This window comes from Ursus maritimus, unplaced genomic scaffold (assembly GCF_017311325.1).
Source record: "Ursus maritimus isolate PB19 unplaced genomic scaffold, ASM1731132v1 scaffold_2, whole genome shotgun sequence".
Classification (NCBI taxonomy): Eukaryota; Metazoa; Chordata; class Mammalia; order Carnivora; family Ursidae; genus Ursus; species Ursus maritimus.
In genome coordinates, this window is record NW_024424452.1 from 41,828,863 (window position 1) to 41,841,664 (window position 12,802).

Below are 12,802 nucleotides of genomic sequence, written 5' to 3' on the forward strand. Positions count from 1 at the left end.
CTAGAAATGGAACAGACCAGCAGTGAGGGTGGGAGCAGCCTCTCAGCTTAGTTCTCTCCTACCCGCTGGTCCTTAGGCAGGAAAGCTGGCAAGGCTGTCAGGGTCATCCATACGTCTGAGTGACATGCAGCCCCTCAGCAGACTTCAGGCACCGGGTGTTCCTCTCGAATTCCTAGAGGCCTTGGTGGCAACCGCCCCTGGTACCAAACTGCTCCAGGGCTCCCCTCACCTGCTGGCTGGGGCTCCTGTCCAACCGCAGATTCCAGCCCCATTCCTAAATGCACCTCATCCTCCCTCTGCCCTATCCTGGGTCCGCCCCTGCTGCTGTCTGTGCTTTCTCGATCCACTCTCCTTCTCTCTCCTTTCGTCCCTGCAGGCAGCCTTTCCCCTGCTCATCTGTGTGTTCCACACTCTTCTAACAGTGGCTGGCCGCAGTCTTTAACTGTCACCTCTGTCCGTGCCTGGAGGGGTGCACTCTCCCTGCTGGCGGGCAGCACCCCCAAGGGCCTCCTTGGGGTCCCCCCCATTTAGGAAGCACACTGCTCGCTGCTGTCTGGGAAGACTGGGTGCATTCACGTGGAAGGCGGACACTAAGGATAGGGTGGCCCCTTCCACGCGGTCAGCCCTCCCTTTGTTGTGCTGACGCTCCTCACGGATCTCCGGCTTGTATCTGCTTACCAGCCACCTCGCTATAGCCTGCTTTGCTCCCCACGGGGCGACGAGCGAGGAGGGCAGCAGGACTGTTACCTGCAGTGGTTTGGGCCCTGTGATGCGCTGCGGGGGGGGCAGAGGTGGGGGCGGAGGCGGCGGTGGGACCACAGGGGCAACTCGGGGGGCTCCGGCGGGGGCAGGGTCCTGCTGCAGCCCAGAGACACCGACGGACGAGGGGGAAGAGCCCAGGAGGGTCAGTGCGACGTAGGCGCCGGCTGGAGGCAGAGAGACAGGAGAGGCTCGCTTGAGGCGCGTCGTCCTGGACGGCGGACACTCAAGCTGTAAAACGGGGGGGTGGGGGGGTCTTCTCCCTTCTCCTTGCACGAAGCTTAAAATCCTGCAGACAAAACTCTCTGCTCTTCAACGCCCTGCCGTCCCTGCGCCCGCAGCGGTACCCCTCCTTCCTCTTCTTCACGCAGGATGCTCAAGCAAAGTCCCACCCAGGTATGTGGGTGCCCGGCCCTCGTGCCCTCACCTCACTCAGTTCCGCCAAGCCCCTGGCACACAGAAGGCGCTCAGACCCTAGCCTCCTGCCCTCCTCGGACCCCCTGCCCGTGAACTCTTTCCTCAATGTCTCTTGCTTCTGTTGGATTGCCTGGGCAGCCCCGACGGTTGAGTCTTCCTGGCTGCGAACACGATGTTTTTGCTTTCCCCCCGCAAGTAGGCCACCACTGAGGAAGGCTGTCCGTGGAGAGGACAGGGGAGCAAACGGCCCTGGAGGGAGCTGGTGGCAGCAGGGTATGGTCCCCATGGGCGTGCAAGGAGGTGGAGTCCAGTGAGAGACCGGTGTCTCCACAGTCTGTGACCACAGGGAACGGGGCAGGCTCAGTGGATCAAGCCTAACACGTGACCCGGGCTGCTTCTCACCCACAGAGGAGGCCCCGGGTCTAAGGGCCTGCTCCCCCCAGCCCACCTGCCCCCCAACTTTCTGTGCTCTGCTCTCTCCGACTCACATTTGATAAGCTTCACCACCTCCAGGTGTGAGCTGTTGGTCACCATGGTGCCGTTGACCTGTTGGGGGACAAACGACAGAGTGACCAGGATGGATGCAGGGTATTCTTCCAAAGCTCAAACGCCAATCCTTCACAAAGGCACTTTCCAGTGCTCCCCAGACACCTCTGCTCATTGTGAATTTGCTCCCGTTCACATCTGCTGTATGTTCTGTCTTCCCGGCTGGCCTGCAAGCCTCTGGCTGCCGGCCCGCACCCCTGCTCTGCATGCTTCCTCCTCCCGGGAGGGTTAAGGCATCACCTTAGGCACCAGATGCCAGGCAGGTCCCAGCAGGTGGCACCTGGCAAGGCCCTCAGGTCAGCACTGTGTGGGGACAGAGTCCGAAGGCCCTGGGCCCCTTGCTGGTTTCAGCCTCCCCACCTTAGGTGTATTTTAGTTGTTTGTTAAATGGAAAGATAAAACCCATTCCAGAAGCTTGGTTACTTAGAGTCAAGAAAGGCTGAGAATGGGGCTCTTGGGAGCTGGTCCCCACATTCCTGGGGTACTCTCGTGGCACCACCCCCAACCCAGTGGCCAGCCACCCTGGGGGCGAGGTGGGAGGGTGCAGGGAGATGGCCGGAAGGGGAGGGGCACTCACTTTCATGATCCGGTCGCCCTCTTTGACACCAGCTCTCATGGCTGCCCCTCCTGTAGGGAGAAGACCTGGTTGGCAGAGCCCAGCCCCTGTCCCCTGAGGTCACTGACCCTGCCCTGTAGTCCCTCCAAAATGTGTTCTCAGCCCTCTGTGCCAGGACCTCAGAGGCTGGGTGTGCCTCCTGTCCTGCTCCGGGGACGATCACCTGTGAGCTACAGGTGGCCAGGCTGCTGGTAGCCAGGCCACGGGGCCAGAGTTGCAGTGCCCGGGTCTGGGAAAAGACATGTGTTTTATCGGAACATGTCTCGATGTCCCACGATCCAGTGGGAAGAATGAGTTTACTGTATTAAATATAATTGTTAACGTAACAGTAATTATTAAGAGGAACAGGGAGAAATGAGTGAAAACAAGAGTTTTCAAACCATGCTTCCTGAGCCCTGAGAAGTTTGTTCTGGGGTTCACACCAGTAAAGATGATAACGATCACTCCTTTATTGTCTGCTAAAATTTGTTTTAGACCTTCTGTAGTTTCTTCCTTTATTTTATTTTTTTAAAGATTTTATTTATTTGACAGAGAGAGAGAGCGAGCGAGCACATAAGCAGGGGCAGGGGCAGAAGGAGAAGCAGACTCTCCTCTGAGCAGGGAGCCCCACGCAGGGCTTGATCCCAGGACCCTGGGGTCATGATCTGAGCTTAAGGCAGACGCTTCACCAACTGAGCCACCAGGCGCCCCAGTGTCTCCCTCTTAAAGGGCCGGATTCAGAGGTCCTGCTGTGCCTTACTGGAGGCTGTCCCTGGGCTGGAGGCCGCAGTGGCCGTGACCGCTGTGTGGTTTCTAATGACTCAGTCCTGGTTTGGTTTACATGCGGAAGCGTAAGCAGAACGAGAGCCGAGGCAAGCTGACGAGTGGCACACAGACTGTGTTTCTGTGAATCTGCCCCAGACGATCATTCAATCTGGAAGCTACATTCATCTGATCAAAACAAAACTCCCACGAAGCACAGAGAGAAGCTTCTAGTCTAAACGGAGCTTCTGCAGCAGGGGTGCATTCCAAGCTGGGTTTCAATCCGGGGACTCAGGATCACACCCTCGTCTGCAGCCCGCTATTTATGGAAGGACACTTGCAAGGAGCTCCAAACGCTCTAGGCTGTGTCTGGGAACCAAGGGTGGGAAGAGCTGTCTGGCCTGCAAGTCTGAGACACGTGGTGATTTCGAAAAAAGAGCCAAGTCTCCGGAGTAAAGGAACCAGCGACGTTCTCTGACCTCACTGAGCATGAAGACCCCTGGGGGAATTTGTTCAGAGGCACATCCCCTTGGCCCCCTTGCGAGAGAGTGATTCAGTGCTTCTGGGTGTGGGCCGGGGACGAGGACGGCAGCCACCCTGGGGTCCGGGAGACTCTGATGTCGGCACAGACCACAGTCTGAGAAACAGTGAGCTAGAGAAGCCTCACATCAGGGAAAGACAGTAACCACCACCTCACTACTCCTGTGATGTCAGTGCTGACGAAAATGTCGTCTCTTCACGTCTCCTCCCCCAAACACACACGCACACACATGCAGACAGACACATACACACGCAGGCACACACGGAGAGACACAGACACACAGAGAGACACACAGAGAGACACACAGAGAGAGACACACAGAGACAGACACAGACACACACACACCCTTTCCAAACTCAGGTTGCACCAGCGAGCCACCTTTCTGCTGTCTGGTCTCGGGTCTGACCATGCTCAGGACTCCGGGCTGCGCGAGCTGCACCCGAGGCGGCCGCAGAGGCAAAGACGGCAGCCGTGCTCCCACCAGCGCCGTCTCCCCAGTCCAGGGACAGGGAGAATGAGGGAAGCGGAGAAGAGAAGCATCTTTTCGGAGCGTCATCCTCAGACAGGAAGACAAGCCTGCCACAGACCCAAGGGAACTCAAACATACAAGCTGCAACTGCTTACATCCTTGTGTGACCCACACAATTCATTTTGGTCATAAATTTTAAATTCTTTCACCTTTCCAGTACACAAATCTCAAATATTTCTCCAAAACTACCTAAAGTATATTTTTCTTCCCATTTTGCCGTGTATTTACTGTGAAACGCTAGCCTGCTCCCGATCTCCTTCCTCGTGCAGGCGGACCTCATTTTACCGCGCTCGGCTGTGTGGCGCCTCGCAGCTGTTGGGTTTTTACAAATGGAAGGTTTGGGGCAACCCCGCGTGGGTGCCAATGTTCCGAAAACATGTGCTCCCTTCATATCTCTGTCATGGTCCGGTGATCCTCACAGCATCTAAAACCTTTCCATTATTATATTTTTACGTTGATCTGTGCCGAGTGATCGCTGATGGTACCAGCGTCACTGTCTGGGGGCATCGCAGGTGGCACCCACGTCACACGGCAGACTTAACCAACGTGTGTGTGGCGACAGTGTTGACATTGGGCCGGTTAATCGCCCTACAACGGCCTCGAAGTGTTCAGGTGGAAGGAACAGTCGCACGTCCGAGGCTGGAAACCAGAAGCGAGCAGGGATGAGCTTAGCGAGGACGGCGGGTCCGGAGCTGACGGCCCGAAAGCCTCGGCCTCCGGCGCCCAGCAGTCAGCCGAGTGGTGAACGCAGAGGGAGAGCTGTTGGAGGAAATCAGCAGTGCTGTTCCGCGGACACGCGGGCGGTGAGGAAGCTCACCGGCCTGCTGCCGATGCGGAGAGCGGCTGAGCGGTCTGACGGAACAGCAAAGCCGCCGCAACATCCCCTTCAGCCAAAGGCTGGTCCGGAGCAAGGCCCGACCTCTCCCGAGGCCGGGGCGGCCGCGCCAGGGGAGCACAGTCCGCCGCGGGCAGGGCTTGGTTTGTGGGGTGTCGGCCAAGAAGCCGTCTCCTTAACACAGAAGCGACAGGTGAAGCAGCAGGTTGTGCAGAAGATCTAGCTCGGAGAATTCCTGAAGGAGGCTACGCTGACCAGCAGATTTTCCATGTGGACGAAGCAGCCTTCTGCTGGGAGGGGGTGCACGCAGGGCTCCCGTGGCCGGAGAGAAGGCAGTGTCCGGCTCCCAAGCTTCAGAGGACAGGCTGCCTCTCTTGTTAGGGGCCAGTGCAGCTGGGACTGGAAGCTGACGCTCGCTGACCGTTCGGAAAATCCCAGGGCCCTTCGGGAGGACGCCGAGTCTACTCTGCCATGCTCTAGCAATGGCCCACAAAGCCTGGATGACAGCACGTCTGTTCACAGCAGGGTTTACCCAACGTCTGAAGTCCGCCGTTGAGACCTGCTCAGAAAACAGATCCCTTTCAAAATGCCCCTGATGGGGGCCCCTGGCTGTTCAGTCGGTACAGCTGGCGACTCTTAACCTCAGTGTCGTGAGTTCAAGCCCCAAGTTGGGTGTGGAGCCTACTTAAAAAAAAAAAAAAAAAATCACCTGGCCACCCCCGAGCTCTGACGGTGACGGACGATGAGATGAGTGTTGTTTTCATGCCCCCGACACAATACCCACTCTGCAACTCGAGGATCAATGAGTCATTTTGATTTTCAAGTCTTTTTTTTTTTTTTAAAATATTTTAATTACTTACTTCTCAGAGAGAGCACACGAGAGCACAGCAGGCAGAGGGAGAAGCAGGCTCCTTGCTGAGCAGGGAGCCTGACATGGGGCTAGATCCCAGGACCCCGGGATCATGATCTGAGCCGAAGGCAGATGCTTAACCGACTGAGCCATCCAAGAGTCCCGACTTTCAAGTCTTATTATTTGACAAATACATTTTTTGTAAGGCCACGGCTGCCATAAATGATTCTGCTGATGGACCTGGGCAAAGTCAACTGAAAACCTTCTGGAAATGATTTATCATTCTTGAGGTCATTGAGAACATGGATGGTTTGTGGGAAGAGGTCTAAATATCAGTCCTCACAAGGGTTTGGAGACGCTGACTGCAGCCCTCACGGAGGACCGTGAGGGGCTCCGGACTTCGCTGGAGGACGCTGCTGCAGATGTGGCAACAGCAGGAGAACCAGAACCAGAAGGGGGGTGTGAAGCCGGGACGGAGCGGCTGCAATCTCGGGGTGAAATCTGAACGCACAAGGACCTCTCCCTCCAGAGGAGCCAAGAACGTGCTTTCCCCACAGGCAGCTCCTCCTGGGGAGGGTGCTGTGAAGACGGCTGCGATGACCGCGAAGGATTTAGGGTAAACCCAGTTGATCACGCAGAGGCAGGGTGGGAGAAACCGGCTCCAATTTCGGAAGTGCTCCTGGGCGTGCAGTGCTATTGCACCTCACGCACGCTGCAGGGAGATCATTCACGGAAGGAGGGGTCCGCTGCTGCAGCAAACATCACTGTCTGACATTAGTAACGTGCCGCGGCCACCCCCGGCTTCAGCAGTTACCAACACGGTGGCAAGACCTCCGCCAGCACAAAGGCTACGACTGGCTGATTAGCGAGAAGGGACTTTTCCTTTTTTTTTTTTTTTTTTTTTTTTTTTTTTTTTAAAGATTTTATTTATTTATGTGACAGAGAGACAGCCAGCGAGAGAGGGAACACAGCAGGGGGACTGGGAGAGGAAGAAGCAGGCTCACAGCGGAAGAGCCTGATGTGGGACTCGATCCCGGATCGCCAGGATCAGGCCCTGAGCCGAAGGCAGACGCTTTAACGACTGCGCCACCCAGGCGCCCCGAGAAGGGACTTTTCCTGAAGGCACAAGTATCGTGTTTTGGAACTAATGCTCCTGCACATGGCAAACCATAGCGTAGCATACACGTAACCTCTACGTACCGGGAAACCAGAACACGCACGTGACGTGCTTTACTGTGGCAGTGGTCGGGGACTGAGCCTGCTGTGTCTCTGCCACGAGCCCATGTTCTCAAGCCCGTGGCACTCTGTGTGTCACCAGCCCAACCCCACCTGCCACACGGAAGTTCACTCCTTTTCGGGACACGTGCTTCACGCGCTTCCGCACTCCTTCCTTCCTGCCAGCGTCAGCCGCAGTCACTTACCAGCACGAGCCCACCGCCTGGCGGTGACGGGGCTCTAAAGCACGGTGGCTCTTCCACTCGGAAGTGGGGGCTGGACGGACCTGTGTACAGGCCCTCCCACTCTGCTCCCTTCCCACCCAATTCCAATCCTGCCGGCGTGTTTTCATTCCCACCTTCCAGACTATTCTTGAAATCCTCTCTCTTCCAGGGAGGCTTCAGCCTCAAACTGCCCGAACACTGATCTCCTGACGCCACCTCCTCCCTGCCATCCCGCACTCATCATGTTGCCTTTGGTCATTTACGATGCATCTGCGACGCAGGCGACCGCTGGGGCCGGCATGCCATCCCAAACTGGAAAGTGCCGAAGGGAAGTGTGGAGAAGGGGGTCTTAGACTCCGTCACAGCGTCTTCTGACCCAGTGCGGGGGGCCCCCTGGGGCAGCAGGTGGGCGTCTACCTGACATCCCGAGGGCCACTCTGCTGTCCCTACCCTTCCCAGTAGGGAAGCAAGCAGGAAGTGTGAGCCCTAGAATTCTGTCCAGGTGTGGCGCTCTGGGGACCAGGTCTAGAACCAGGCATTCACGCCCCAAACCCGCCATGCCTGTGGAGAAAGCATGTACACGTTGCCCAGCTCCCGTGGCTGCACCCACGCGGCCGGTGCGTACGGACGGGCAGACAACACTCACCAGGCCGCACAGACTGCACCAGAACGATACGGTCCCCGCTGACCGTGAAGCCAAAGCCATGCTGGTCCTTCTGGATGATGACACAGCGCTGAACAAGACCTGACAAGAGGTGACAAAGGAAGACAGGATTAGGGAGGTGCAGTCACAGGAAGGTTGGCGCGGACAAGCCAAGACTGACCCAGGAAGGCCCCGGTGCTTCCTCCTCCAGAGAAAGCCTTTCCACACCCACCGGATTCCCCAGACTCTTCCTGTCCAAAGACTATGCTCGCGAGCGACAAAACCCCGTCACCGACTTCGTGTTCCACCGGAGGAAGGACCCTCCTCTGAGCACTGAGCTGTCTCTCTTGCACGCATGTGCCTCTTTGGGTTTGGCTGGGTAAGGCTGGCCAGAGAAGGGGCAGGACTGCGTCCCCGCTGAAGACGGGAGTGACAGAAGCAGTCCCGTGACTGAAGCCCAAGTGAGGCCGAAGTTTTCCATTAAATGAAACCCAACAGGCGCAGCAGGTGTGTGGCTCCCACGGGGCGACCCGTGGCTGGCCCCTGCCGCAGCCAGGGAAGGGTGCGTGGAAAGAGAAAACGCTTTCTTTTCATGCGTACGTCCGTGCACAGAACATAGAGGAAAGGAAAGAAGGCTGTAACCGTCAGCCGTCCCCATCCCTGTGGGCGAGGACCAGACGTCAGACGCGCCTGCTGACGTGTGGCCCCTCCTGGGATGGACAGAGCGTGAGTTCTAGAGCTAGAACCCAACGGGTTCAGGCCCTGCCTCTGTCCCCTCTGAGCTTGTGCACTTGGGCAAGTTTCTGAACCCTCTGTGCCTCAGCGTCCTCACCTGTAAAGCAGGAGAACATCTACTTTCTTTTTTTTTTTTTTAAAGATTTTTTTAACTTTATTTATTCATTCGACAGAGATAGAGACAGCCAGCGAGAGAGGGAACACAAACAGGGGGAGTGGGAGAGGAAGAAGCAGGCTCATAGCGGAAGAGCCTGATGTGGGGCTCGATCCCATAACACCGGGATCACGCCCTGAGCCGAAGGCAGACGCTTAACTGCTGTGCCACCCAGGCGCCCCAGGAGAACATCTACTTTCTATACTTCATGACAGGACCAATGAACTAATTTATATAAACCATGGAACGTAAGACTTAGCACACGTTGAGTTCAATATAAAGGCTAAGACCTGTGTAGGTGTTCACGTCTGTGTGTAGGTATTAATGCCCCAAGTTTACCTGCTGTCTCGGAGGTGTCGGAGGGCTGGCGGAGGTGGGAAGGGGACCTGTGTTCAGGCGCCGGATCTCCCAAAGACAGGCCACTTAACCTGGAGGGTAAGGAAAACACACTGGTGAGTTGGACAGGGAGGGGGCAGCCTTAGGGTCTGTTAAAAGGGGCCCCGAGTCTTGGGTAAAGAGAGGCCAACCCTCACTCTGTGACCCGCTAAACCTGGTGGGAGATTAGCCAGGTCTACACTGCTGGCCACACCACCTATTTGGAATCCTGGGCTGGCAGGGCAGGCATGGCCTCTTTGATACCCAGCAAGGCGTGAAGGGCAAGAGCCCTCCCTGGAGTCAGGAGAGAGAGAGAGACAACGCAAGGACGGGTGTTGGGTCTTACCAGGCTGTAATGGGGCTGATGGAACAGAACGAAGCAGCAGAGAAAATGAATGCAAGAAAAAGACAGGAAAAAACAAAAAGCTAGTTAGTTTTAGGCGGTGATTTGCAAAGGAAAGGGAAACTGGAGAGCAAGCAAGATTGTGGAGGGTCAAAACCACATGGAGACCCGTGTGCACCCAGCAGAGGACGGTGGTGGGTGCGGCAGACAGCTGCCCCCTCGGGCTTCGTCTTGCCATCCCCCTCCAAACTGGTGTCTCCAGGAGGGTAACTGGGCATTTGATACTAACCTGTTGGGTAACTAGAAAGGAGGGGCAGAGCAACGGCCTGAGCCTCTGAACACGCCACTTATCCTATGGGCTATGGGAGGGTCTGGCCTGTCTCGTGGTAGTACTCCAGCCCACATCTACCCCCCGCCGGCAGCCAGCCTAAAGTACCTTGCTAAGCAACTGTTAAGACCCTAAAACTTCAAGGTACCCCAGATTACCAAATGAGATCTACCACCCGATCTTGTCTTGAACGGGATCCAAGTTCGATCATTGCCATGCCTCCCCTTTTCAGAAGAGTGTACCTGCTGCCCCTGTGAGGGGGTCCCCCAGGCACATCTACAGCAAATGACCAGGCAGAAGGTTATTCACGGAGGCACTGTGTGCAGTGGTAAAGCACAGACTCGATGTAACTGTTCCCACGGGCGGCCGGGTCAGCAAACCGCAGCGTGACAGCAGGGCGCTCAGCCGCGGGGGAGGGGGAGGCTCTGAGTGCAAAGCAACAGCCTCTAGGATGTGTCGTGGAGTGAAGAGAGCAAGGAGCAGAATTATGTGCACAGGAAAACGTGGGTACCACAGCAGAGAAGGGAATTATTTGTTTCTAAGTGTTGACATACTTGTTTGCACGTGCACAGAATGCCTGAAACACCTCTGGGAGGATACAAAAGAAACCCCCACCCTGGCTGCCTGAGGCTGGAGGCTGGATGCCCTGCGTGCAGGGCTGGAGCTGCGAGCTTTTCACCACATTCTTGAATGTACCTTTACATTCTCAGTCACCTGAAGGTGCTGTCTCTTCAAGTAATACATACAACACAACATAAATCACTTTTAAAGTTAAAAGAGGGGATCTTCCCCCCCTCACCCTGGTGCCCCTCTTACCTGGACAGGTGAGACTGCTTTTTACTGGCTGATCTTTGGATCAGAGAGAGGACACCAAGGAAGAAGAGAGCGCGGGGCCCAGGAGAGAGTGACGCAGGAAAGGAGGAAGAAAAACAACAAAACAAGACATAAACCAGACAAGACACTGGAGCAGTTGGTTCAAAAAAAGCCACAGCTGAGCTCAGAAGGACCCTGGAGTGGGAACTGGCCACAGCGCAGAGGACGCATCTTGCGAAAACGCAATCTACCCATGTCATCTTGCTGCCCGGAACCTCGCAGAGCCTCCGTGGTCCTCGGGGCAGCTGGGCCACGGCCACGGCATGGAGCGGGAGTCCTGCCGGCTCTCCCACAGCCCCCGGGACCCACTGTGCCGCAGCAGCACGGGCGCGCAGTGGGACCGCCTCCTCCCTCAACTGCGGGGCTGCCCAGAGGCGGCTGTGGGCCCACGAAGGCGGGACTTGGGCGGCGCTCCATCTCATCGCTGGTCTGTCTACGGTCGCTTCACCTGCTCGGGTTTCTGGCTCCTGCCTTTGCCCATAACTGGGCCTGCTCCCTACGTGTCCTTCCTACTCCACGGCCCGTTACCGCATCTGGAAGCCAGACACGAGGGTGCACTGCCAACAGCTCTAACTTCTGGCTGTCTTCAGACGACCCGACCCCTCCACCCACGGCGGGCACTCCGCGGAGCTCAGCATCAATGTTCTAGAATGTAGGGACGGTGACTGCACTCCCGGTGGTGACCGTCCTGCAACGATGTAGGTCCAGTCGTCGTCGCGCTGAGGTCTGTGCGTCACAGCTCTGTGACACTGAAAACGGTGTCCTAGCATCCAGACCCGTGCGATCCGACAGAGGAGCCACAGAGAGCTATTCAAATTTACAGCTGAAATAAAATTTGAGATTCAGTTTCTCAGCTGCACGAGCCACGTTTCAAGGTCTTCGTAGCTACATGTGGCTGGTGGTCCCCAAGCCCCTGGACCACGCGCATTGCTGCAGAGTTCTACCGGACGGCGCTGCTCCACACACCGTGGGAGGCACTGGGGCGCAAACATGGGGGGCGGTCACTGCAGCGAGGGGATGAGGTGAGCACAGAGCACTTCCCCACAGACCCGGGGGCCACGGCTCCCTCCCGGCCCCCCCGGAGCGTTCTCAGAATGGATCTCACGCGAAAGGTCTTTTATTCCAGCTGCTCATCTGCTTTGTTCGGATCCACGCACCCCACCACTGGGTGGCCGCACGCAGGCGTGAGCTCCTCCGCCTCGCCACCTCAGGGGAAAGCCCGTCTCATCCTGGGACCGCGCGGGCCGCCTCCTGGCCTCCACTGGCCTCCGCGGCCCACTGGCCTCCCAGGCCCGTATCAAAGCCGGAGGGATGGCAACTCCCAGGCTGCTCTGCATGCGGGCTGGTGGAGCGCTGGTCCGCGTCATCGAAGGCCCACGAGGCTGTGCAGGCCGTCAGGGACGTGGATGAGAATCACTCCAGCAACAGAGGCGAACATGTTTTTCTCTGAGAGCTTCACGGAGGAAAACCCACCACAGAAGTGGAGGAAGACGCGCCGGCAGCAGCAGCTCCGCGAGATGGAAACAACCTGTGGGCTGCTGGGTCCGCTGGGCTTTGAGCCCGAGCAGACACTCTTACGGAGACCACGGGAAAATCAGAGAGACGAGGGAGGAGGGAGAGGAGGGAAGACCGTAGTCTAGCATGAAATAGGGGCCGTCACAGAAGAGAGAAGTTTGACGCGGGCTCCCCTCTTCCAGGTGACATTCCCTCGGGAATATGGCAGCAGCGGCCGGATTCCAATCGGCCTACACCTGATGGGTGTGGGGAAGGCCCGGGAGAATGCAGACTCTCCCCCCGAACTTGGGGCTCGCTAAATGGCAGCCGTGAGACAGACGATAGCCGGCCCAGCTTCTCAGTAAGCCCCGTGCCACGGAGCCACTATCAGATACGCCAAAGTCCCTTGCCTCGCACCACCACGGCCAGCGTGGCTTCTAGCCATGGGCCTGGATGACGGCAACAGCCCTGTTTCCGCTCCACCGTGGGGGCTGGCCTTCCCCAGCACAGCCTTCCCTGGTTCCCCAATCGGGACCTGTCATCCCGCCCCACTCCCCAACGCCCTGGTGCGCACGCTGTCCCCT

The 12,802-nt window shown here is 57.3% G+C and overlaps 1 protein-coding gene across 1 annotated transcript in view; it reads right to left on the minus strand.

Moving 5' to 3' along the window:
• The window catches only part of ARHGEF11 (Rho guanine nucleotide exchange factor 11), an 88,107-nt gene that overhangs the window by 37,026 nt on the left and 38,279 nt on the right, over window positions 1-12,802 (minus strand). Inside the window, exons 2-6 of the mRNA XM_040635838.1 lie at window positions 9,145-9,233; window positions 7,920-8,018; window positions 2,300-2,349; window positions 1,665-1,722; window positions 748-926 (exon numbers count right to left, since the gene is read on the minus strand). Coding sequence (XP_040491772.1) covers window positions 748-926; window positions 1,665-1,722; window positions 2,300-2,349; window positions 7,920-8,018; window positions 9,145-9,233 — 475 coding nt within the window. The remainder of the gene's footprint in view (window positions 1-747; window positions 927-1,664; window positions 1,723-2,299; window positions 2,350-7,919; window positions 8,019-9,144; window positions 9,234-12,802) is intronic.